The sequence below is a fragment of the Sebastes fasciatus genome, chromosome 6 (assembly GCF_043250625.1).
Source record: "Sebastes fasciatus isolate fSebFas1 chromosome 6, fSebFas1.pri, whole genome shotgun sequence".
NCBI classification, from domain to species: domain Eukaryota; kingdom Metazoa; phylum Chordata; class Actinopteri; order Perciformes; family Sebastidae; genus Sebastes; species Sebastes fasciatus.
Genome location: NC_133800.1, coordinates 38,400,095 through 38,426,809, shown reverse-complemented (window position 1 = coordinate 38,426,809; position 26,715 = coordinate 38,400,095). Strand labels below are relative to the sequence as shown.

The following is a 26,715-nucleotide window of genomic DNA, read 5'->3' as shown; positions in this document are numbered from 1 at the left end:
GGCTTCAGGCTCAGGCTGACCCGGGTCCGGGTAGGACCGGCAGTCCGCTAGGATATCCCGGATGAGGAAGGAGGAGCTGGCGGTGCGGGGCTGCAGCCGGGGAAAGGGCTCTCTGCGCGGGGAACGAGGCTCCGAGCCGCCGCCCGGACTGACCACCCTGCTCAGCGGGCTGATCTCTGGAGGCTCCGCCCGGGAGAGGAGCGAGTCCATGCAGAACCTGGAGCAGCTGGAACCAGAACACTCCATCTCCATCAGGACTCAGGGGGGTCAGTAGAGACCAGTAGACACACAGTAGAGTCCAGTAAAGTCCAGTAAAGTCCAGTAGACACACAGTAAAGTCCAGTAAAGTCCAGTAGACACAGTAGAGTCCAGTAGAATCCAGTAGAGTCCAGTAGAGTCCAGCAGCATGTGAGTAGAGTAGAGTGAGAAACAGTAGAGTCAGTAGAGTCCAGCAGCACGTGACGCAAAACTTCAAATATTAGTATGATTGTGACGTCATCCTCCTCCTTTAATGCAGGTAAATTAAACAAGATTAGATTACAAAATAAAAGCTCAAACTGGTGGTGATTATTATAATAATTATTATAACAATAATAATAATTATTATTATTATTATTAATTATTATAATAATAATTATTATTATTATAATAATTATTATAATAATAATTATTATTATTATTATTATAATAATAATAATTATTATTATTATAATAATTAATAATAATTATTATTATTATAATAATAACTTATTATAATAATAATAATAATTATTATTATTATTATAATAATAATAATTAATAATAATTATTATTATTATAATAATAACTATTATTATAATAATAATAATTATTATAATAATAATTATTATTATTATTATAATAATTAATAATAATAATAATAACAATTATTATTATTATTATAGAACGATAGAACAATAGAACGATAGAACAATAGAACGATAGAACATGAAGTTTGTTTATTTGTATTAACGGTGAACATGTTTCCTCCTACAGTCAGTCCAGACCCTGAACGCCTCTCTGATGAGCCCTGAACGCCCCGAGACGAGACTCTTGGTCCCTGAAGGTGTCCAGAGCAGGAGCAGCCTGAGGAGGAGAGACAGGAAGTGGTTACCTGGCCAGAGACAGGAAGTGGTTACCTGGCCAGAGACAGGAAGTGGTTACCTGTGTGAAGCGGCGTAGCGTGAAAGGTGTCTGAGTGACAGGTAGAGGTCTGCTCCTCCTCAGCAGGCTGCTCCTGGTGTCAGGAACACCTTCTGCTTTCACCTGCACACACCTTTACTCATCAGGACATGACACAGACCGAGACGATGACATCACACAGGATGATGATGATGATGATGATGACATCACACAGGATGATGATGATGATGACATCACACAGGATGATGACATCACACAGGATGAAGACCATGGACGGTGACTGAGAGCTCTCACCCTCTGCAGCTGTTGGTTGGTCCGTTTCCTGTTCAGGTGGAGTTCCGTCCAACGGCGAGCGTACTGATGAGACAGGAGGTCTGACAGAGGAGACGACGGCCTGCTGGACACGTCCATCGGTACGTCAGTCACCATCAATCAATAATCAATATCAATAATCAATAATCAATAATCAATCATCAATAATCAGCTCGGGGGGGTTCTGACCTGGTTGTGACTCCATACGTGATGTCGGCCACCGCCGGGTGTCGTGAGTCCCCGTCCTCTCTTCGGTTGGGGGCGGGTCTCTGGATCCTGGTCCCGCCCCTCTGAGCCCGGTACTGATTCAGCTCTTTGGACGTCACCAGACCGGACTTCACCGCATCTCGGTTCAAAGACACGAAGTCCGGAGCGACCGGTGGACGAGGACGGCTGGACGGAACCCGCCAACTGGACACACCTGAGACACGGGGACAACACTCAGAAACTACAACACCCAGCAGGTACTGGACTCTCTGAGACCAGAACTCTCTGAGACCAGAACTCTCTGACACCAGAACCAGACCTCTCAGATGGTACTAGGAGCCCTCACTTTCATTGCTCCACGGGGTTTTGCTTTCACCCTCTGACTCGCGCGTGCGTTAGACTCCCTGGTCCGTGTTTCAAGACGGGTCGGGTGGGTTACCGACATCGCGGCGGGAGCAGGGAGCCCCGTCCCGTCCCGGTGTGGAGAGAGGATGCAGCGAGCCCTTTGTCCACAGCCCCGGGAGCCACTTTCACCCCGAGCCTTTCGAAGCCGACCTAGAGCCGGTGGCAGCGCACCGCCTCGCATGCAGGACTCCCCAGCCTGCCGTGTGTCCTCACACCCTCCAGCTGGCTGTTAACGAGGCTCTTTAGACACAGAAGTACTCGTATCGGTACTCGGTATCGGAGAGTAGCCAGATGTAAGTACTGATACTCGGTCTGAAATAAAACGGTGCATCCCTATAAATAATAATAATAATAATTATTATTATTATTATTATTATTATTGTTAATAATTAATAATTATTAATTAATAATTAATAATAATTATAATTATAATGATAATAAAAATGATAATAATAATAATTGTAATAATAACCATCTTTATAGAACAATAGGTTTCCTGAAATTTCTGTCAAGTCTGAAATGTCCTCACAAAGGTGTGTGTGTGTGTGTGTGTGTGTGTGTGTGTGTGTGTGTGTGTGTGTGTGACAGCAGTGACTGTTGCCTGAAGGCATGTTTCCTTCATGTAAACCCAGTGTGACAGCTGCTAAACCTCTCATCAGTCCTCCAGCGGCTCCATTCACACTGAATATATCATCACTTCATCAAATCAACTCAGTAGAAAGTTACTAAACCAGTGTTTGGTGGAACAACAGAAATAATCCACAAACACTCAGAGAAGCTACGAACAGCAGAGATTAGCCCACAACCCAGGGTATCTTCATCATCTCCAGGGTATCTTCATCATACCAGGGTATCTTCATCATCTCCAGGGTATCTTCATCATCTCCAGGGTATCTTCATCATACCAGGGTATCTTCATCATCTTCAGGGTATCTTCATCATACCAGGGTATCTTCATCATACCAGGGTATCTTCATCATACCAGGGTATCTTCATCATCTCCAGGGTATCTTCATCATACCAGGGTATCTTCATCATACCAGGGTATCTTCATCATACCAGGGTATCTTCATCATCTCCAGGGTATCTTCATCATACCAGGGTATCTTCATCATACCAGGGTATCTTCATCATCTCCAGGGTATCTTCATCATCTCCAGGGTATCTTCATCATACCAGGGTATCTTCATCATACCAGGGTATCTTCATCATCTCCAGGGTATCTTCATCATCTCCAGGGTATCTTCATCATACCAGGGTATCTCCGTCATCTCCAGGGTATCTTCGTCATACCCAGAGTATCTTCGTCATCTCCAGGGTATCTTCGTCATCTCCAGGGTATCTTCATCATCTCCAGGGTATCTTCATCATACCAGGGTATCTTCATCATCTCCAGGGTATCTTCATCATACCAGGGTATCTTCATCATCTCCAGGGTATCTTCATCATACCAGGGTATCTTCATCATACCAGGGTATCTTCATCATACCAGGGTATCTTCATCATCTCCAGGGTATCTTCATCATACCAGGGTATCTTCATCATCTCCAGGGTATCTTCATCATCTCCAGGGTATCTTCATCATACCAGGGTATCTTCATCATCTCCAGGGTATCTTCATCATACCAGGGTATTTTCATCATCTCCAGGGTATCTTCATCATCTCCAGGGTATCTTCATCATACCAGGGTATCTTCATCATCTCCAGGGTATCATACCCAGGGTATCTCCGTCATACCCAGGGTATCTTCATCATACCAGGGTATCTTCATCATACCCAGGGTATCTCCGTCATACCCAGGGTATCTTCATCATACCAGGGTATCTTCATCATACCCAGGGTATCTCCGTCATACCCAGGGTATCTCCGTCATACCCAGGGTATCTCCATCATACCCAGGGTATCTTCATCATACCCAGGGTATCTTCATCATCTCCAGGGTATCTTCATCATCTCCAGGGTATCTTCATCATACCAGGGTATCTTCATCATCTCCAGGGTATCTTCATCATACCAGGGTATCTTCATCATCTCCAGGGTATCTTCATCATACCAGGGTATCTTCATCATCTCCAGGGTATCTCCGTCATCTCCAGGGTATCTTCATCATACCAGGGTATCTTCATCATGCCAGGGTATCTTCATCATCTCCAGGGTATCTTCATCATACCCAGGGTATCTTCATCATCTCCAGGGTATCTTCATCATACCAGGGTATCTTCATCATCTCCAGGGTATCATCTCCAGGGTATCTTCATCATACCAGGGTATCTTCATCATCTCCAGGGTATCTTCGTCATACCCAGGGTATCTCCGTCATCTCCAGGGTATCTTCATCATCTCCAGGGTATCTTCATCATACCAGGGTATCTTCATCATCTCCAGGGTATCTTCATCATACCAGGGTATCTTCATCATCTCCAGGGTATCTTCATCATACCAGGGTATCTTCATCATACCAGGGTTACTTCATCATACCAGGGTATCTTCATCATCTCCAGGGTATCTTCATCATACCAGGGTATCTTCATCATCTCCAGGGTATCTTCATCATCTCCAGGGTATCTTCATCATACCAGGGTATCTTCATCATCTCCAGGGTATCTTCATCATACCAGGGTATCTTCATCATCTCCAGGGTATTTTCATCATCTCCAGGGTATCTTCATCATCTCCAGGGTATCTTCATCATACCAGGGTATCTTCATCATCTCCAGGGTATCATACCCAGGGTATCTCCGTCATACCCAGGGTATCTTCATCATACCAGGGTATCTTCATCATACCCAGGGTATCTCCGTCATACCCAGGGTATCTTCATCATACCAGGGTATCTTCATCATACCCAGGGTATCTCCGTCATACCCAGGGTATCTCCATCATACCCAGGGTATCTTCATCATACCAGGGTATCTCCATCATACCAGGGTATCTTCATCATCTCCAGGGTATCTCCATCATACCAGGGTATCTTCATCATCTCCAGGGTACCTTCATCATACCCAGGGTATCTTCATCATACCAGGGTATCTTCATCATCTCCAGGGTATCTTCATCATCTCCAGGGTATCTTCATCATCTCCAGGGTATCTTCATCATACCAGGGTATCTTCATCATCTCCAGGGTATCTTCATCATACCAGGGTATCTTCATCATCTCCAGGGTATCTCCGTCATCTCCAGGGTATCTTCATCATACCAGGGTATCTTCATCATGCCAGGGTATCTTCATCATCTCCAGGGTATCTTCATCATACCCAGGGTATCTTCATCATCTCCAGGGTATCTTCATCATACCAGGGTATCTTCATCATCTCCAGGGTATCATCTCCAGGGTATCTTCATCATACCAGGGTATCTTCATCATCTCCAGGGTATCTTCGTCATACCCAGGGTATCTCCGTCATCTCCAGGGTATCTTCATCATACCAGGGTATCTTCATCATACCAGGGTATCTTCATCATCTCCAGGGTATCTTCGTCATACCCAGGGTATCTCCGTCATACCCAGGGTATCTCCATCATACCCAGGGTATCTCCGTCCTCTCCAGGGTATCTTCATCATCTCCAGGGTATCTCCGTCATCTCCAGGGTATCTCCGTCATACCCAGGGTATCTCCATCATACCCAAGGTATCTTCGTCTTCTCCAGGGTATCTTCATCATGCCCAGGGTATCTTCGTCATCCCCAGGGTATCTACTTCATACCAGGGTATCTGCATCATCTCCAGGGTATCTTCATCATCACCAGGGTATCTTCATCATACCCAGGGTATCTTCGTCATCCCCAGGGTATCTCCTTCATACCAGGGTATCTGCATCATCTCCAGGGTATCTTCATCATACCAGGGTATCTCCATCATACCCAGGGTATCTCCATCATACCAGGGTATCTTCATCATCTCCAGGGTATCTTCATCATCTCCAGGGTATCTTCATCATCTCCAGGGTATCTTCATCATACCAGGGTATCTTCATCATCTCCAGGGTATCTTCATCATACCAGGGTATCTTCATCATCTCCAGGGTATCTTCATCATATCCAGGGTATCTTCATCATACCAGGGTATCTTCATCATCTCCAGGGTATCTTCATCATACCAGGGTATTTTCATCATCTCCAGGGTATCTTCATCATACCAGGGTATCTTCATCATCTCCAGGGTATCTTCATCATACCAGGGTATCTTTATCATCTCCAGGGTATCTTCATCATACCAGGGTATCTTCATCATCTCCAGGGTATTTTCATCATCTCCAGGGTATCTTCATCATCTCCAGGGTATCTTCATCATCTCCAGGGTATCTTCATCATCTCCAGGGTATCATACCCAGGGTATCTCCGTCATACCCAGGGTATCTTCATCATACCAGGGTATCTTCATCATACCCAGGGTATCTCCGTCATACCCAGGGTATCTTCATCATACCAGGGTATCTTCATCATACCCAGGGTATCTTCATCATACCAGGGTATCTCCATCATACCAGGGTATCTTCATCATCTCCAGGGTATCTTCATCATACCCAGGGTATCTTCATCATACCAGGGTATCTCCATCATACCAGGGTATCTTCATCATCTCCAGGGTATCTCCGTCATACCCAGGGTATCTTCATCATACCAGGGTATCTCCATCATACCAGGGTATCTTCATCATCTCCAGGGTATCTTCATCATACCAGGGTATCTTCATCATCTCCAGGGTATCTTCATCATCTCCAGGGTATCTTCATCATCTCCAGGGTATCTTCATCATACCAGGGTATCTTCATCATCTCCAGGGTATCTTCATCATACCAGGGTATCTTCATCATCTCCAGGGTATCTTCGTCATACCCAGGGTATCTCCGTCATCTCCAGGGTATCTTCATCATACCAGGGTATCTTCATCATGCCAGGGTATCTTCATCATCTCCAGGGTATCTTCATCATACCCAGGGTATCATCATCTCCAGGGTATCTTCATCATACCAGGGTATCTTCATCATCTCCAGGGTATCATCTCCAGGATATCTTCATCATACCAGGGTATCTTCATCATCTCCAGGGTATCTTCGTCATACCCAGGGTATCTCCGTCATCTCCAGGGTATCTTCATCATACCAGGGTATCTTCATCATACCAGGGTATCTCCGTCATACCCAGGGTATCTCCTTCATACCAGGGTATCTCCGTCATACCCAGGGTATCTCCATCATACCAGGGTATCTTCATCATCTTCAGGGTATCTTCATCATCTCCAGGGTATCTTCATCATACCAGGGTATCTCCATCATACCCAGGGTATCTCCGTCATACCCAGGGTATCTCCATCATACCAGGGTATCTTCATCATCTTCAGGGTATCTTCATCATCTCCAGGGTATCTTCATCATACCCAGGGTATCTTCGTCATCCCCAGGGTATCTCCTTCATACCAGGGTATCTGCATCATCTCCAGGGTATCTTCATCATACCAGGGTATCTTCGTCATCCCCAGGGTATCTCCTTCATACCAGGGTATCTGCATCATCTCCAGGGTATCTTCATCATCACCAGGGTATCTTCATCATACCCAGGGTATCTTCGTCATCCCCAGGGTATCTCCTTCATACCAGGGTATCTGCATCATCTCCAGGGTATCTTCATCATACCAGGGTATCTTCATCATCTCCAGGGTATCTTCATCATCTCCAGGGTATCTTCGTCCTCTCCAGGGTATCTTCATCATGCCCAGGGTATCTTCGTCATCCCCAGGGTATCTCCTTCATACCAGGGTATCTGCATCATCTCCAGGGTATCTTCATCATCACCAGGGTATCTTCATCATACCCAGGGTATCTTCGTCATCCCCAGGGTATCTCCTTCATACCAGGGTATCTGCATCATCTCCAGGGTATCTTCATCATACCAGGGTATCTTCATCATCTCCAGGGTATCTTCATCATCTCCAGGGTATCTTCATCATACCAGGGTATCTTCATCATCTCCAGGGTATCTTCATCATACCAGGGTATCTTCATCATCTCCAGGGTATCTTCATCATACCAGGGTATCTTCATCATACCAGGGTATCTTCATCATCTCCAGGGTATCTTCATCATACCAGGGTATCTTCATCATCTCCAGGGTATCTTCATCATACCAGGGTATCTTCGTCATACCCAGGGTATCTCCGTCATCTCCAGGGTATCTTCGTCATACCCAGAGTATCTTCGTCATCTCCAGGGTATCTTCGTCATCTCCAGGGTATCTTCGTCATCTCCAGGGTATCTTCATCATACCAGGGTATCTCCGTCATACCCAGGGTATCTCCATCATACCAGGGTATCTTCATCATCTTCAGGGTATCTTCATCATCTCCAGGGTATCTTCATCATACCAGGGTATCTTCATCATCTCCAGGGTATCTTCATCATACCAGGGTATCTTCATCATACCAGGGTATCTTCATCATCTCCAGGGTATCTTCATCATACCAGGGTATCTTCATCATCTCCAGGGTATCTTCATCATCTCCAGGGTATCTTCATCATCTCCAGGGTATCTTTATCATACCCAGGGTATCTTCATCATACCAGGGTATCTTCATCATCTCCAGGGTATCTTCATCATACCAGGGTATCTTCATCATACCAGGGTATCTTCATCATCTCCAGGGTATCTTCATCATACCAGGGTATCTTCATCATCTCCAGGGTATCTTCATCATCTCCAGTGTATCTTTATCATACCCAGGGTATCTTCATCATACCAGGGTATCTTCATCATCTCCAGGGTATCTTCATCATACCCAGGGTATCTTCATCATACCCAGGGTATCTTCATCATACCCAGGGTATCTTCGTCATCCCCAGGGTATCTCCTTCATACCAGGGTATCTGCATCATCTCCAGGGTATCTTCATCATACCCAGGGTATCTCCGTCATACCCAGGGTATCTCCATCATACCCAGGGTATCTTCGTCATACCAGGGTATCTCCATCATACCCAGGGTATCTCCGTCATCCCCAGGGTATCTCCTTCATACCAGGGTATCTGCATCATCTCCAGGGTATCTTCATCATACCAGGGTATCTCCGTCATACCCAGGGTATCTCCATCATACCAGGGTATCTTCATCATCTTCAGGGTATCTTCATCATCTCCAGGGTATCTTCATCATCTCCAGGGTATCTTCATCATACCAGGGTATCTTCATCATCTCCAGGGTATCTTCATCATCTCCAGGGTATCTTCATCATACCAGGGTATCTTCATCATCTCCAGGGTATCTTCATCATACCAGGGTATCTTCATCATCTCCAGGGTATCTTCATCATACCAGGGTATCTTCGTCATACCCAGGGTATCTCCGTCATCTCCAGGGTATCTTCGTCATACCCAGAGTATCTTCGTCATCTCCAGGGTATCTTCGTCATCTCCAGGGTATCTTCGTCATCTCCAGGGTATCTTCGTCATCCCCAGGGTATCTCCTTCATACCAGGGTATCTGCATCATCTCCAGGGTATCTTCATCATACCAGGGTATCTCCGTCATGCCCAGGGTATCTCCATCATACCAGGGTATCTTCATCATCTTCAGGGTATCTTCATCATCTCCAGGGTATCTTCATCATACCAGGGTATCTTCATCATCTCCAGGGTATCTTCATCATACCAGGGTATCTTCATCATACCAGGGTATCTTCATCATCTCCAGGGTATCTTCATCATACCAGGGTATCTTCATCATCTCCAGGGTATCTTCATCATCTCCAGGGTATCTTTATCATACCCAGGGTATCTTCATCATACCAGGGTATCTTCATCATCTCCAGGGTATCTTCATCATACCAGGGTATCTTCATCATCTCCAGGGTATCTTCATCATCTCCAGGGTATCTTCATCATCTCCAGGGTATCTTTATCATACCCAGGGTATCTTCATCATACCAGGGTATCTTCATCATCTCCAGGGTATCTTCGTCATCCCCAGGGTATCTCCTTCATACCAGGGTATCTGCATCATCTCCAGGGTATCTTTATCATACCCAGGGTATCTTCATCATACCCAGGGTATCTTCATCATACCCAGGGTATCTTCGTCATCCCCAGGGTATCTCCTTCATACCAGGGTATCTGCATCATCTCCAGGGTATCTCCATCATACCCAGGGTATCTCCGTCATACCCAGGGTATCTCCTTCATACCAGGGTATCTTCATCATCTCCAGGGTATCTTCATCATCTCCAGGGTATCTTTATCATACCCAGGGTATCTTCATCATACCAGGGTATCTTCATCATCTCCAGGGTATCTTCATCATACCAGGGTATCTTCATCATCTCCAGGGTATCTTCATCATCTCCAGGGTATCTTCATCATCTCCAGGGTATCTTTATCATACCCAGGGTATCTTCATCATACCAGGGTATCTTCATCATACCCAGGGTATCTTCATCATACCCAGGGTATCTTCGTCATCCCCAGGGTATCTCCTTCATACCAGGGTATCTGCATCATCTCCAGGGTATCTCCGTCATACCCAGGGTATCTCCATCATACCCAGGGTATCTTCGTCATACCAGGGTATCTTCATCATACCCAGGGTACCTCTGTCATACCCAGGGTATCTCCATCATGGACTACTCTACTGACCAATCACAGACATGGACTAGTCTACTGACCAATCACAGACATGGACTAGTCTACAGACCAATCACAGACACGGACTAGTCTACTGACCAATCACAGACATGGACTAGTCTACTGACCAATCACAGACATGGACTAGTCTACAGACCAATCACAGACACGGACTAGTCTACTGACCAATCACAGACATGGACCAGTCTACTGACCAATCACAGACATGGACCAGTCTACTGACCAATCACAGACATGGACTAGTCTACTGACCAATCACAGACATGGACTAGTCTACTGACCAATCACAGACATGGACTAGTCTACAGACCAATCACAGACATGGACTAGTCTACTGACCAATCACAGACATGGACCAGTCTACTGACCAATCACAGACATGGACTAGTCTACTGACCAATCACAGACATGGACCAGTCTACTGACCAATCACAGACATGGACTATATTAGACAGATATGAAGAAGTTAAACTCTTAATCAGACTAACAGTAACAGTCTGCCAGAAGCTGCCAGATGCAGGAAGAACTTCTTCATATGTGTGTAATAATACGATCAACGCACTGAGCTCTGATTGGTCAGTAGGAGGTGCTGTTATACGAGCTGATCTCTGATCTGGAACATAACCTGCTCCGGACCAGGTCAGCTGTTCAGCATCAGTTACCATGGTGATCTACCCAGCATCAGTTACCACGGTGATCTACCCAGCATCAGTTACCATGGTGATCTACCTGGTAAGAAATGATCCACCTTCGTAGGACGGAGAACCCTGAAGGGTTAACCCTGAAGTTACCTCGCTAACCTCTAATCCTGCTTCCTGGTCCAGACCTCCGATCTGCTGCTGGTAACCGGAGTTCATTATTTAAACTGAAAGTGAGTGGATGTGTTCAATGCTAATGCTAATGCTAATGCTACATGCTAATGTCCAGTGTGTTGACGGTCTTTGTTGTTGTTGTTGTTGTTGTGGTTGTTGTTTGCAGTGGGCGGGGCTTACCCTCGGACACGCCTCCGTCTCTGAGCTGGCTGCTGCTGGTTCCATAAGTGAAGTCTGGACCCGGAACCGGCATGCCTCTGGACCGGGTCTTACCCAGAGACGCCTGCACACAGGAGGGGGAGAGGACGTCTTCATCATCATCATCTTCATCATTATTACATGAACCAGCAGCTTCACTCTGCTCTGGTTCCACTTCATTTCTATAGAAAATAGATATTATTATATACACGGGCGGCTGTGGCTCAGAGGGTAGAGCAGGTTGTCCACCAATCGGAAGGTCGGTGGTTCGATCCCCGGCTGCTCCGGGTCACATGTCGATGTGTCCTTGAGCAAGACACTTAACCCCAAATTGCTCCCGGAGGCATAGCCATCGGTGTGTGAATGAGTATTTAGATTAAATCCTGATGGGCAAAGTTGGCACCTTAGTAGCCTCTGCCATCAGTGTGTGAATGTGTGTGTGAATGGGTGAATACTGACATGTAGTGTAAAGCGCTTTGAGTGGTCGGAAGACTAGAAAAGCGCTGTATAAGTCCAAGTCCAAGTCCATTATATTCTGGAGGATAAATAAATGACTCCATAAATAATATATTGGTTCATGAATTAATATGCCATTAAATGTACAAAACATAAATGTAGACATTAATTAATTCATAAAAATGTGACATAAATAGATATTTCTTTGTATTTATTCCCCTATTTATTTATTTACTTTTCCTATTTCATTTTCAATTTATTTATTTACTTTCTTATTTCATTTTCACTTTATTTATTTATTTACTTTATTATTTAATTTTTACTTTATGTATTTACTTTTCTTTAATTTTCACTTTATTAATTAATTAATTACTTAATTAATTCATCTATTTTCCTATTTAATTTTCACTTTATTTTATTTATTTATTAATTCATTCATTTATTTACTTTACTATTTAATTTTCACTTTATATATTTATTTACCTTTTTATTTAATTTTAATTGTATTTATTTATTTACTTTCCGATTCTTTTTTTTGTTTTTATGAGAATATTTATTTCAATTTTATTTATTAGTGACTTTGTCAGCTTCGGTCCTCTGTAGTCTCGCTGTTCTTCACATGATGAAGGAGAATATCTTAAAGCGTCTCGGCGGTGCGTTCAGGGACTCTTTGATGATGTCAGAAAGTCAGAAAGTCTCCTCCTGAAGACTGACAGACAGGATGACGTGAACGTGTTTATTTCCTTCAGCAGTCAACTCTTAAATCTCCTAACTACCTTGAACGCACCGCAAGGGAGAGTTTTCCAACCAGTGTCTGCCATCTAGTGTTCAAGATGACATCACTACAACTCTATGATGTCATCATTCACAGCTGCTTAAAGTAGAATCATCTTCTAATTCAGTTCAGTCTGATTAACTCCAGCTCCTTCACAGTAAAAGCCCTCCAGCTCCTTGACAGTAAAAGTCCCCCAGCTCCTTCACAGTAAAGGTCCTCCAGCTCCTTCACAGTAAAAGCCCTCCAGCTCCTTCACAGTAAAAGTCCCTCAGCTCCTTCACAGTAAAAGCCCTCCAGCTCCTTGACAGTAAAAGTCCTCCAGCTCCTTGACAGTAAAACCCCTCCAGCTCCTTCACAGTAAAACCCCTCCAGCTCCTTCACAGTAAAAGTCCCCCAGCTCCTTCACAGTAAAAGCCCTCCAGCTCCTTCACAGTAAAACCCCTCCAGCTCCTTCACAGTAAAAGTCCCCCAGCTCCTTCACAGTAAAAGCCCTACAGCTCCTTCACAGTAAAAGCCCTCCAGCTCCTTCACAATAAAAGCCCTCCAGTTCCTTCACAGTAAAAGCCCTACAGCTCCTTCACAGTAAAAGTCCCCCAGCTCCTTCACAGTAATAGCCCTCCAGCTCCTTCACAGTAAAACCCCTCCAGCTCCTTCACAGTAAAACCCCTCCAGCTCCTTCACAGTAAAAGTCCCCCAGCTCCTTGACAGTAAAAGCCCTCCAGCTCCTTCACAGTAAAACCCCTCCAGCTCCTTCACAGTAAAAGTCCCCCAGCTCCTTCACAGTAAAAGCCCTACAGCTCCTTCACAGTAAAAGCCCTCCAGCTCCTTCACAATAAAAGCCCTCCAGTTCCTTCACAGTAAAAGCCCTCCAGCTCCTTCACAGTAAAAGCCCTACAGCTCCTTCACAGTAAAAGTCCCCCAGCTCCTTCACAGTAAAAGCCCTCCAGCTCCTTCACAGTAAAAGCCCTCCAGCTCCTTCACAGTAAAAGCCCTCCAGCTCCTTCACAGTAAAACCCCTCCAGCTCCTTCACAGTAAAAGTCCCCCAGCTCCTTCACAGTAAAAGCCCTACAGCTCCTTCACAGTAAAAGCCCTCCAGCTCCTTCACAATAAAAGCCCTCCAGTTCCTTCACAGTAAAAGCCCTCCAGCTCCTTCACAGTAAAAGCCCTACAGCTACTTCACAGTAAAAGCCCTCCAGCTCCTTCACAATAAAAGCCCTCCAGTTCCTTCACAATAAAAGCCCTCCAGCTCCTTCACAGTAAAACCCCTCCAGCTCCTTCACAGTAAAACCCCTCCAGCTCCAGCTCCTTCACAGTAAAAGCCCTCCAGCTCCTTCACAGTAAAAGTCCCCCAGCTCCTTCACAGTAAAAGCCCTACAGCTCCTTCACAGTAAAAGCCCTCCAGCTCCTTCACAATAAAAGCCCTCCAGTTCCTTCACAGTAAAAGCCCTACAGCTCCTTCACAGTAAAAGTCCCCCAGCTCCTTCACAGTAATAGCCCTCCAGCTCCTTCACAGTAAAACCCCTCCAGCTCCTTCACAGTAAAACCCCTCCAGCTCCTTCACAGTAAAAGTCCCCCAGCTCCTTGACAGTAAAAGCCCTCCAGCTCCTTCACAGTAAAAGCCCTCCAGCTCCTTCACAGTAAAAGCCCTCCAGCTCCTTCACAGTAAAACCCCTCCAGCTCCTTCACAGTAAAAGTCCCCCAGCTCCTTCACAGTAAAAGCCCTACAGCTCCTTCACAGTAAAAGCCCTCCAGCTCCTTCACAATAAAAGCCCTCCAGTTCCTTCACAGTAAAAGCCCTACAGCTCCTTCACAGTAAAAGCCCTCCAGCTCCTTCACAGTAAAAGCCCTACAGCTCCTTCACAGTAAAAGCCCTCCAGCTCCTTCACAATAAAAGCCCTCCAGTTCCTTCACAATAAAAGCCCTCCAGCTCCTTCACAGTAAAACCCCTCCAGCTCCTTCACAGTAAAACCCCTCCAGCTCCTTCACAGTAAAAGTCCCCCAGCTCCTTCACAGTAAAAGCCCTCCAGCTCCTTCACAGTAAAAGCCCTCCAGTTCCTTCACAATAAAAGCTCTCCAGCTCCTTCACAGTAAAAGTCCTCCAGCTCCTTCACAGTAAAAGTCCTACAGCTCCTTCACAGTAAAAGCCCTCCAGCTCCTTCACATTAAAAGCCCTACAGCTCCTTCACAGTAAAAGTCCTATAGCTCCTTCACAGTAAAAGTCCTTCAGCCCTTCACAGTAAAAGCCCTCCAGCTCCTTCACAGTAAAAGCCCTATAGCTCCTTCACGGTAAAAGCCCTATAGCTCCTTCAAAGTAAAAGCCCTATAGCTCCTTCACAGTAAAAGCCCTCCAGCTCTTCACAGTAAAAGCCCTCCAGTTCCTTCACAATAAAAGCTCTCCAGCTCCTTCACAGTAAAAGTCCTCCAGCTCCTTCACAGTAAAAGTCCTACAGCTCCTTCACAGTAAAAGCCCTCCAGCTCCTTCACAATAAAAGCCCTACAGCTCCTTCACAGTAAAAGTCCTATAGCTCCTTCACAGTAAAAGTCCTTCAGCCCTTCACAGTAAAAGCCCTCCAGCTCCTTCACAGTAAAAGCCCTATAGCTCCTTCACAGTAAAAGCCCTCCAGCTCCTTCACAGTAAAAGCCCTCCAGCTCCTTCACAATAAAAGCCCTACAGCTCCTTCACAGTAAAAGCCCTCCAGCTCTTCACAGTAAAAGCCCTCCAGATCCTTCACAGTAAAAGCCCTATAGCTCCTTCACAGTAAAAGCCCTCCAGCTCTTCACAGTAAAAGCCCTATAGCTCCTTCAAAGTAAAAGCCCTATAGCTCCTTCACAGTAAAAGCCCTCCAGCTCTTCACAGTAAAAGCCCTCCAGATCCTTCACAGTAAAAGCAATCCATGTGCTGTTAGCTCTGTAAGCTGTGTTAGCTATGTTAGCTATGTTAGCTCTGTTAGCGCTGTTAGCTCTGTTAGCTGTTAGCTCTGTTAGCTCTGTTAGCTGTTAGCTGTGTTAACTGTGTTAACTCTGTTAGCTGTTAGCTCTGTTAGCTCTGTTAGCTGTTAGCTGTGTTAACTGTGTTAACTCTGTTAGCTGTTAGCTCTGTTAGCTGTGTTAACTCTGTTAGCTCTGTTAGCTGTTAGCTGTGTTAGCTGTGTTAGCTCTGTTAGCTCTGTTAACTGTGTTAACTCTGTTAGCTGTTAGCTCTGTTAGCTGTTAGCTCTGTTAGCTGTTAGCTCTGTTAGCTGTGTTAACTCTGTTAGCTGTTAACTCTGTTAGCTGTTAGCTCTGTTATCTGTTAGCTCTGTTAGCTCTGTTAACTGTGTTAACTCTGTTAGCTGTTAGCTCTGTTAGCTCTGTTAGCTCTGTTAGCTGTTAGCTCTGTTATCTGTTAGCTCTGTTAGCTGTGTTAGCTGTGTTAGCTCTGTTAGCTGTTAGCTCTGTTAGCTGTTAGCTCTGTTATCTGTTAGCTCTGTTAACTGTGTTAACTCTGTTAGCTGTTAGCTGTGTTAGCTCTGTTAGCTGTTAGCTCTGTTAACTCTGTAAGCTGTTAGCTCTGTTAGCTCTGTTAGCTGTGTTAGCTGTGTTAGCTGTTAGCTCTGTTAGCTCTGTTAGCTGTTAGCTCTGTTAGCTGTTAGCTCTGTTAGCTGTGTTAGCTGTTAGCTCTGTTAGCTGTTAGCTCTGTTAGCTCTGTTAGCTGTTAGCTGTTAGCTCTGTTAGCTGTTAGCTCTGTTAGCTCTGTTAGCTGTGTTAGCTGTTAGCTCTGTTAGCTCTGTTAGCTGTTAGCTCTGTTAGCTGTTAGCTCTGTTAGCTGTGTTAGCTGTTAGCTCTGTTAGCTGTTAGCTCTGTTAGCTCTGTTAGCTGTTAGCTCTGTTAGCTCTGTTAGCTGTTAGCTCTGTTAGCTCTGTTAGCTGTTAGCTGTTAGCTCTGTTAGCTGTGTTAGCTGTTAGCTCTGTTAGCTGTGTTAGCTGTTAGCTCTGTTAGCTCTGTTAGCTCTGTTAGCTGTTAGCTCTGTTAGCTGTGTTAGCTGTGTTAGCTGTTAGCTCTGTTAGCTCTGTTAGCTGTTAGCTCTGTTAGCTGTTAGCTCTGTTAGCTGTTAGCTCTGTTAGCTGTGTTAGCTCTGTTAGCTGTTAGCTCTGTTAGCTGTTAGCTCTGTTAGCTGTGTTAGCTGTTAGCTCTGTTAGCTGTGTTAGCTGTTAGCTCTGTTAGCTCTGTTAGCTCTGTTAGCTGTGTTAACTCTGTTAGCTGTTAGCTCTGTTAGCTCTGTTAGCTGTTAGCTCTGTTATCTGTTAGCTCTGTTAACTCTGTTAGCTGTGTTAGCTGTGTTAGCTCTGTTAGCTGTTAGCTCTGTTAGCTGTTAGCTCTGTTATCTGTTAGCTGTTAGCTCTGTTAACTCTGTAAGCTGTTAGCTCTGTTAGCTCTGTTAGCTGTGTTAGCTGTGTTAGCTGTTAGCTCTGTTAGCTCTGTTAGCTGTTAGCTCTGTTAGCTGTGTTAGCTGTGTTAGCTGTTAGCTCTGTTAGCTGTTAGCTCTGTTAGCTGTTAGCTGTTAGCTCTGTTAGCTCTGTTAGCTGTTTGCTCTGTTAGCTCTGTTAGCTGTGTTAGCTGTTAGCTGTGTTAGCTCTGTTAGCTGTTAGCTCTGTTAGCTCTGTTAGCTGTGTTAGCTGTTAGCTCTGTTAGCTGTGTTAGCTGTTAGCTCTGTTAGCTCTGTTAGCTGTTAGCTCTGTTAGCTGTTAGCTCTGTTAGCTGTTAGCTCTGTTAGCTGTGTTAGCTCTGTTAGCTGTTAGCTCTGTTAGCTGTGTTAGCTGTTAGCTCTGTTAGCTGTTAGCTCTGTTAGCTCTGTTAGCTGTTAGCTCTGTTAGCTCTGTTAGCTGTTAGCTCTGTTAGCTCTGTTAGCTGTTAGCTGTTAGCTCTGTTAGCTCTGTTAGCTGTGTTAGCTGTTAGCTCTGTTAGCTGTGTTAGCTGTTAGCTCTGTTAGCTCTGTTAGCTCTGTTAACTCTGTTAGCTGTTAGCTCTGTTAGCTCTGTTAGCTGTGTTAGCTGTTAGCTGTGTTAGCTCTGTTAGCTGTTAGCTCTGTTAGCTCTGTTAGCTGTTAGCTGTTAGCTCTGTTAGCTCTGTTAGCTGTGTTAGCTGTTAGCTCTGTTAGCTGTGTTAGCTGTTAGCTCTGTTAGCTCTGTTAGCTCTGTTAACTCTGTTAGCTGTTAGCTCTGTTAGCTCTGTTAGCTGTGTTAGCTGTTAGCTGTGTTAGCTCTGTTAGCTGTTAGCTGTTAGCTCTGTTAGCTGTGTTAGCTGTTAGCTCTGTTAGCTGTGTTAGCTGTTAGCTGTTAGCTCTGTTAGCTGTTAGCTGTGTTAGCTGTTAGCTCTGTTAGCTCTGTTAGCTGTTAGCTGTTAGCTGTTAGCTGCTGGATCAGCTGTGGCCATGTTGAGAGCCGTGTGGAGGCAACAGAAAAGTTTCCTGTTTCCTGTCAGATTTACCTTGATGAGCAGCTGATTGGTCAACATGGAGGTTCTGACCACGCCCACCCTGGGGGGGGACGACATGTCTTCTCTGGGACTGAGGACGAAGACTGGTGACGAAGACTGGGGACGAAGACTGAGGACGTAGACTGGTGACGAAGACTGGGGACGTAGACTGGTGACGAAGACTGGTGACGAAGACTGGGGACGTAGACTGAGGACGTAGACTGGTGACGAAGACTGGTGACGAAGACTGGGGACGAAGACTGAGGACGAAGACTGAGGACGTAGACTGAGGACGTAGACTGGTGACGAAGACTGGTGACGAAGACTGGTGACGAAGACTGGGGACGAAGACTGAGGACGTAGACTGAGGACGAAGACTGAAGACGAAGACTGGGGACGAAGACTGGGGACGAAGACTGAGGACGAAGACTGGTGACGAAGACTGGGGACGAAGACTGAGGACGTAGACTGAGGACGAAGACTGAAGACGAAGACTGGGGACGAAGACTGGGGACGAAGACTGAGGACGTAGACTGAGGACGTAGACTGAGGACGTAGACTGGTGACGAAGACTGGTGACGAAGACTGGTGACGAAGACTGGGGACGAAGACTGAGGACGTAGACTGAGGACGAAGACTGAAGACGAAGACTGGGGACGAAGACTGGGGACGAAGACTGGGGACGAAGAGTCAAGCTTCTCTGTAGTGGACGGTGAAAGCAGGTATTAGTACCGTTAGTACTTAGTACTACTAACAGTAGTGTTACTACTGCAGTCAGAGGTTGATCCAGTATTCATATATATATATATATATATATATATATATATATAGGGTTAGGGTTACACTGCTGATACTTCTAGTACTTGTAATAGTAGTGTAGTACTTGTGTACTAGTGTAGTACTTGTAATAGTAGTGTAGTATGTGTACTAGTGTAGTACTTGTAATAGTAGTGTAGTATTTGTGTACTAGTGTAGTACTTGTAATAGTAGTGTAGTATTTGTGTACTAGTGTAGTACTTGTTTCCTAGTGTAGTACTTGTAGTACTAGTGTAGTACTTGTTTCCTAGTGTAGAACTTGTGTAATAGTGTGTAGTACTAGTTTGTAGTACTAGTGTAGTACTTGTAATAGTAGTGTAGTACTTGTGTACTAGTGTAGTACTTGTAATAGTAGTGTAGTATTTGTGTACTAGTGTAGTACTTGTAATAGTAGTGTAGTATTTGTGTACTAGTGTAGTACTTGTTTCCTAGTGTAGTACTTGTAGTACTAGTGTAGTACTTGTTTCCTAGTGTAGAACTTGTGTAATAGTGTGTAGTACTAGTTTGTAGTACTAGTGTAGTACTTGTGTACTAGTGTAGTACTTGTAATAGTAGTGTAGTACTTGTGTACTAGTGTAGTACTTGTAATAGTAGTGTAGTATTTGTGTACTAGTGTAGTACTTGTAATAGTAGTGTAGTATTTGTGTACTAGTGTAGTACTTGTTTCCTAGTGTAGTACTTGTAGTACTAGTGTAGTACTTGTTTCCTAGTGTAGAACTTGTGTAATAGTGTGTAGTACTTGTAATAGTAGTGTAGTACTTGTGTACTAGTGTAGTACTTGTAATAGTAGTGTAGTATTTGTGTACTAGTGTAGTACTTGTAATAGTAGTGTAGTATTTGTGTACTAGTGTAGTACTTGTTTCCTAGTGTAGTACTTGTTTCCTAGTGTAGAACTTGTGTAATAGTGTGTAGTACTAGTTTGTAGTACTAGTGTAGTACTTGTTTCCTAGTGTAGTACTTATAGTACTAGTGTAGTACTTGTTTCCTAGTGTAGAACTTGTGTAATAGTGTGTAGTACTAGTTTGTAGTACTAGTGTAGTACTTGTTTACAAGTGTGTAGTACTACTGTAGTAATAGTAGTGCTAGTGTAGTACTAGTGTTAGTGTAGTAATAGTGTTAGTGTAGTACTAGTGTTAGTGTAGTACTAGTGTTAGTGTAGTAATAGTGTTAGTGTAGTAATAGTGTAGTACTAGTGTTAGTGTAGTACTAGTGTTAGTGTAGTACTAGTGTTAGTGTAGTAATAGTGTAGTACTAGTGTTAGTGTAGTACTAGTGTTAGTGTAGTACTAGTGTTAGTGTAGTAATAGTGTAGTAATAGTGTTAGTGTAGTACTAGTGTTAGTGTAGTACTAGTGTTAGTGTAGTAATAGTGTAGTAATAGTGTTAGTGTAGTACTAGTGTTAGTGTAGTACTAGTGTTAGTGTAGTAATAGTGTAGTACTAGTGTTAGTGTAGTACTAGTGTTAGTGTAGTAATAGTGTTAGTGTAGTACTAGTGTTAGTGTAGTACTAGTGTTAGTGTAGTAATAGTGTAGTACTAGTGTTAGTGTAGTACTAGTGTTAGTGTAGTACTAGTGTTAGTGTAGTAATAGTGTAGTACTAGTGTTAGTGTAGTAATAGTGTTAGTGTAGTAATAGTGTTAGTGTAGTACTAGTGTTAGTGTAGTACTAGTGTTAGTGTAGTAATAGTGTAGTACTAGTGTTAGTGTAGTACTAGTGTTAGTGTAGTACTAGTGTAGTAATAGTGTAGTACTAGTGTTAGTGTAGTACTAGTGTAGTACTAGTGCTAGTGTAGTACTAGTGTTAGTGTAGTAATAGTGTAGTACTAGTGTTAGTATTGTACTCTTGTGTAGTACTATTAGTACTAGTGTAGTACTTGTGTACTAGTGTGTAGTACTAGTGTAGTACTTGTGTACTAGTTTGTAGTACTAGTGTAGTACTAGTAGTACTAGTGTAGTACTAGTAGTACTTGTGTACTAGTTTGTAGTACTAGTGTAGTACTAGTAGTGCTAGTGTAGTACTAGTGTAGTACTAGTGTAGTACTCTAGTGTAGTACTAGTGTAGTACTCTAGTGTAGTACTAGTGTAGTACTCTAGTGTAGTACTAGTGTAGTACTCTAGTGTAGTACTAGTGTAGTACTAGTGTAGTACTCTAGTGTAGTACTCTAGTGTAGTACTCTAGTGTAGTACTAGTGTAGTACTCTAGTGTAGTACTCTAGTGTAGTACTCTAGTGTAGTACTCTAGTGTAGTACTAGTGTAGTACTAGTGTAGTACTCTAGTGTAGTACTAGTGTAGTACTCTAGTGTAGTACTAGTGTAGTACTCTAGTGTAGTACTAGTGTAGTACTCTAGTGTAGTACTAGTGTAGTACTAGTGTAGTACTCTAGTGTAGTACTCTAGTGTAGTACTCTAGTGTAGTACTCTAGTGTAGTACTAGTGTTAGTGTAGTAATAGTGTAGTAATAGTGTTAGTGTAGTACTAGTGTTAGTGTAGTACTAGTGTTAGTGTAGTAATAGTGTAGTACTAGTGTTAGTGTAGTACTAGTGTTAGTGTAGTAATAGTGTTAGTGTAGTACTAGTGTTAGTGTAGTACTAGTGTTAGTGTAGTAATAGTGTAGTACTAGTGTTAGTGTAGTACTAGTGTTAGTGTAGTACTAGTGTTAGTGTAGTAATAGTGTAGTACTAGTGTTAGTGTAGTAATAGTGTTAGTGTAGTAATAGTGTTAGTGTAGTACTAGTGTTAGTGTAGTACTAGTGTTAGTGTAGTAATAGTGTAGTACTAGTGTTAGTGTAGTACTAGTGTTAGTGTAGTACTAGTGTAGTAATAGTGTAGTACTAGTGTTAGTGTAGTACTAGTGTAGTACTAGTGCTAGTGTAGTACTAGTGTTAGTGTAGTAATAGTGTAGTACTAGTGTTAGTATTGTACTCTTGTGTAGTACTATTAGTACTAGTGTAGTACTTGTGTACTAGTGTGTAGTACTAGTGTAGTACTTGTGTACTAGTTTGTAGTACTAGTGTAGTACTAGTAGTACTAGTGTAGTACTAGTAGTACTTGTGTACTAGTTTGTAGTACTAGTGTAGTACTAGTAGTGCTAGTGTAGTACTAGTGTAGTACTAGTGTAGTACTCTAGTGTAGTACTAGTGTAGTACTCTAGTGTAGTACTAGTGTAGTACTCTAGTGTAGTACTAGTGTAGTACTCTAGTGTAGTACTAGTGTAGTACTAGTGTAGTACTCTAGTGTAGTACTCTAGTGTAGTACTCTAGTGTAGTACTAGTGTAGTACTCTAGTGTAGTACTCTAGTGTAGTACTCTAGTGTAGTACTCTAGTGTAGTACTAGTGTAGTACTAGTGTAGTACTCTAGTGTAGTACTAGTGTAGTACTCTAGTGTAGTACTAGTGTAGTACTCTAGTGTAGTACTAGTGTAGTACTCTAGTGTAGTACTAGTGTAGTACTAGTGTAGTACTCTAGTGTAGTACTCTAGTGTAGTACTCTAGTGTAGTACTCTAGTGTAGTACTAGTGTAGTACTAGTGTAGTACTCTAGTGTAGTACTAGTGTAGTACTCTAGTGTAGTACTAGTGTAGTACTCTAGTGTAGTACTCTAGTGTAGTACTAGTGTAGTACTAGTGTAGTACTCTAGTGTAGTACTCTAGTGTAGTACTCTAGTGTAGTACTAGTGTAGTACTAGTGTAGTACTCTAGTGTAGTACTAGTGTAGTAGTACTAGTGTAGTACTAGTGTAGTACTCTAGTGTAGTACTAGTGTAGTAGTACTAGTGTAGTAGTACTAGTGTAGTAGTAGTGTAGTAGTATTAGTGTAGTACTAGTGTAGTACTAGTGTAGTAGTACTAGTGTAGTACTCTAGTGTAGTAGTACTAGTGTAGTAGTACTAGTGTAGTACTAGTGTAGTACTAGTGTAGTAGTACTAGTGTAGTACTCTAGTGTAGTAGTACTAATGTAGTAGTACTAGTGTAGTACTAGTGTAGTACTAGTGTAGTAGTACTAGTGTAGTACTCTAGTGTAGTAGTACTAGTGTAGTACTCTAGTGTAGTAGTACTAGTGTAGTACTAGTGTAGTAGTACTAGTGTAGTACTCTAGTGTAGTAGTACTAGTGTAGTACTCTAGTGTAGTAGTACTAGTGTAGTACTCTAGTGTAGTAGTACTAGTGTAGTACTAGTGTAGTAGTACTAGTGTAGTACTCTAGTGTAGTAGTACTAGTGTAGTACTCTAGTGTAGTAGTACTAGTGTAGTACTCTAGTGTAGTAGTACTAGTGTAGTAGTACTAGTGTAGTACTCTAGTGTAGTAGTACTAGTGTAGTACTAGTGTAGTACTCACCTTACTGCTGATAACAGGTAGTTTAGTTGATGATCACAGATGATAAACTCATCAGCTGTTTCCGGTGTCCTCCAGTCGGTGTTGAGCTGCTCCGTTGTCATGGAAACAGGTCGCTCAACCGTGACGTGAAAAACAACAACAACAGGAAGTTTCAGAATAAAGTTTAACAGAGTGAGACCTCTTGACTTCCGGCTGGACTGACGGGGCATACTCTTCTTCTAATAATACTACTACTAATACTACACTACTAATACTACACTACTAATACTATACTAATACTATACTACTAATACTACACTACTAATACTATACTACTAATACTATACTACTAATACTATACTACTAATACTACACTACTAATACTATACTACTAATACTATACTACTAATACTATACTACTAATACTACACTACTAATACTATACTACTAATACTATACTACTAATACTATACTACTAATACTACACTACTAATACTACACTACTAATACTATACTACTAATACTATACTACTAATACTACACTACTAATACTACACTACTAATACTATACTACTAATACTATACTACTAATACTACACTACTAATACTACACTACTAATACTGTACTACTAATACTATACTACTAATACTACACTACTAATACTACACTACTAATACTACACTACTAATACTATACTACTAATACTACACTACTAATACTACACTACTAATACTATACTAATACTATACTACTAATACTATACTAATACTATACTACTAATACTACACTACTAATACTATACTACTAATACTATACTACTAATACTACACTACTAATACTACACTACTAATACTATACTAATACTATACTACTAATACTACACTACTAATACTATACTACTAATACTACACTACTAATACTATACTACTAATACTATACTACTAATACTATACTACTAATACTATACTACTAATACTACACTACTAATACTACACTACTAATACTATACTACTAATACTACACTACTAATACTACACTACTAATACTACACTACTAATACTATACTAATACTATACTACTAATACTACACTACTAATACTATACTACTAATACTATACTACTAATACTACACTACTAATACTACACTACTAATACTATACTAATACTATACTACTAATACTACACTACTAATACTATACTACTAATACTACACTACTAATACTATACTACTAATACTATACTACTAATACTACACTACTAATACTATACTACTAATACTACACTACTAATACTATACTACTAATACTATACTACTAATACTACACTACTAATACTATACTACTAATACTATACTACTAATACTACACTACTAATACTACACTACTAATACTATACTAATACTATACTACTAATACTACACTACTAATACTATACTACTAATACTACACTACTAATACTATACTACTAATACTATACTACTAATACTACACTACTAATACTACACTACTAATACTATACTAATACTATACTACTAATACTACACTACTAATACTATACTACTAATACTACACTACTAATACTATACTACTAATACTATACTAATACTACACTACTAATACTATACTACTAATACTATACTACTAATACTATACTACTAATACTACACTACTAATACTACACTACTAATACTATACTACTAATACTACACTACTAATACTATACTAATACTATACTACTAATACTACACTACTAATACTACACTACTAATACTATACTACTAATACTATACTAATACTACACTACTAATACTACACTACTAATACTATACTAATACTACACTACTAATACTACACTACTAATACTATACTATTAATACTACACTACTAATACTATACTACTAATACTATACTAATACTATACTACTAATACTACACTACTAATACTATACTACTAATACTACACTACTAATACTACACTACTAATACTACACTACTAATACTATACTAATACTATACTACTAATACTACACTACTAATACTATACTACTAATACTATACTACTAATACTATACTAATACTATACTACTAATACTACACTACTAATACTATACTACTAATACTACACTACTAATACTATACTAATACTATACTACTAATACTACACTACTAATACTACACTACTAATACTACACTACTAATACTATACTAATACTATACTACTAATACTATACTACTAATACTACACTACTAATACTATACTACTAATACTATACTACTAATACTACACTACTAATACTACACTACTAATACTACACTACTAATACTATACTACTAATACTACACTACTAATACTACACTACTAATACTACACTACTAATACTATACTACTAATACTATACTACTAATACTACACTACTAATACTACACTACTAATAATATACTACTAATACTACACTACTAATACTATACTACTAATACTGTACTACTAATACTATACTACTAATACTACACTACTAATACTACACTACTAATACTATACTACTAATACTGTACTACTAATACTGTACTACTAATACTATACTACTAATACTATACTACTAATACTACACTACTAATACTATACTACTAATACTACACTACTAATACTATACTACTAATACTATACTACTAATACTACACTACTAATACTACACTACTAATACTATACTAATACTATACTACTAATACTACACTACTAATACTATACTACTAATACTACACTACTAATACTATACTACTAATACTATACTACTAATACTACACTACTAATACTATACTACTAATACTATACTACTAATACTATACTAATACTATACTACTAATACTACACTACTAATACTACACTACCAATACTATACTACTAATACTACACTACTAATACTATACTAATACTATACTACTAATACTACACTACTAATACTACACTACTAATACTATACTACTAATACTATACTAATACTACACTACTAATACTACACTACTAATACTATACTAATACTACACTACTAATACTACACTACTAATACTACACTACTAATACTATACTATTAATACTACACTACTAATACTATACTACTAATACTATACTAATACTATACTACTAATACTACACTACTAATACTATACTACTAATACTACACTAC

At 41.4% G+C, this 26,715-nt stretch overlaps 2 protein-coding genes across 5 annotated transcripts in view; both read right to left on the bottom strand.

Annotated features, from left to right (window-relative positions):
- Nucleotides 1-688, bottom strand: part of LOC141770089 (barH-like 1 homeobox protein) — a 30,258-nt gene extending 29,570 nt beyond the window's left edge. Inside the window, exon 1 of the mRNA XM_074639754.1 lies at nucleotides 1-688. This exon is cut by the window's left edge and continues 46 nt beyond it. Coding sequence (XP_074495855.1) covers nucleotides 1-252 — 252 coding nt within the window. The 5' untranslated portion in view covers nucleotides 253-688.
- Nucleotides 689-962: 274 nt separating this feature from the next.
- Nucleotides 963-23,687, bottom strand: cfap77 (cilia and flagella associated protein 77). 4 transcript variants are annotated; one of them, XM_074639752.1, is made up of 8 exons: nucleotides 23,555-23,670; nucleotides 18,574-19,024; nucleotides 18,426-18,521; nucleotides 11,710-11,812; nucleotides 1,663-1,894; nucleotides 1,456-1,558; nucleotides 1,183-1,284; nucleotides 963-1,104 (listed from the first exon to the last, which is right to left on the bottom strand). In XM_074639752.1, exons 1-8 carry the CDS (start codon nucleotides 23,653-23,655, stop codon nucleotides 1,015-1,017), a joined length of 1,278 nt encoding a protein of 425 aa, XP_074495853.1. In that variant the 5' UTR covers nucleotides 23,656-23,670; the 3' UTR covers nucleotides 963-1,014. The 4 variants fall into 4 exon arrangements, with proteins under 4 accessions (XP_074495853.1, XP_074495854.1, XP_074495852.1 ...); XM_074639753.1 differs by having other exon boundaries at nucleotides 18,574-18,868; XM_074639751.1 differs by having other exon boundaries at nucleotides 1,456-1,555; nucleotides 18,426-19,011; nucleotides 23,555-23,687.
- Nucleotides 23,688-26,715: the final 3,028 nt, after the last annotated feature.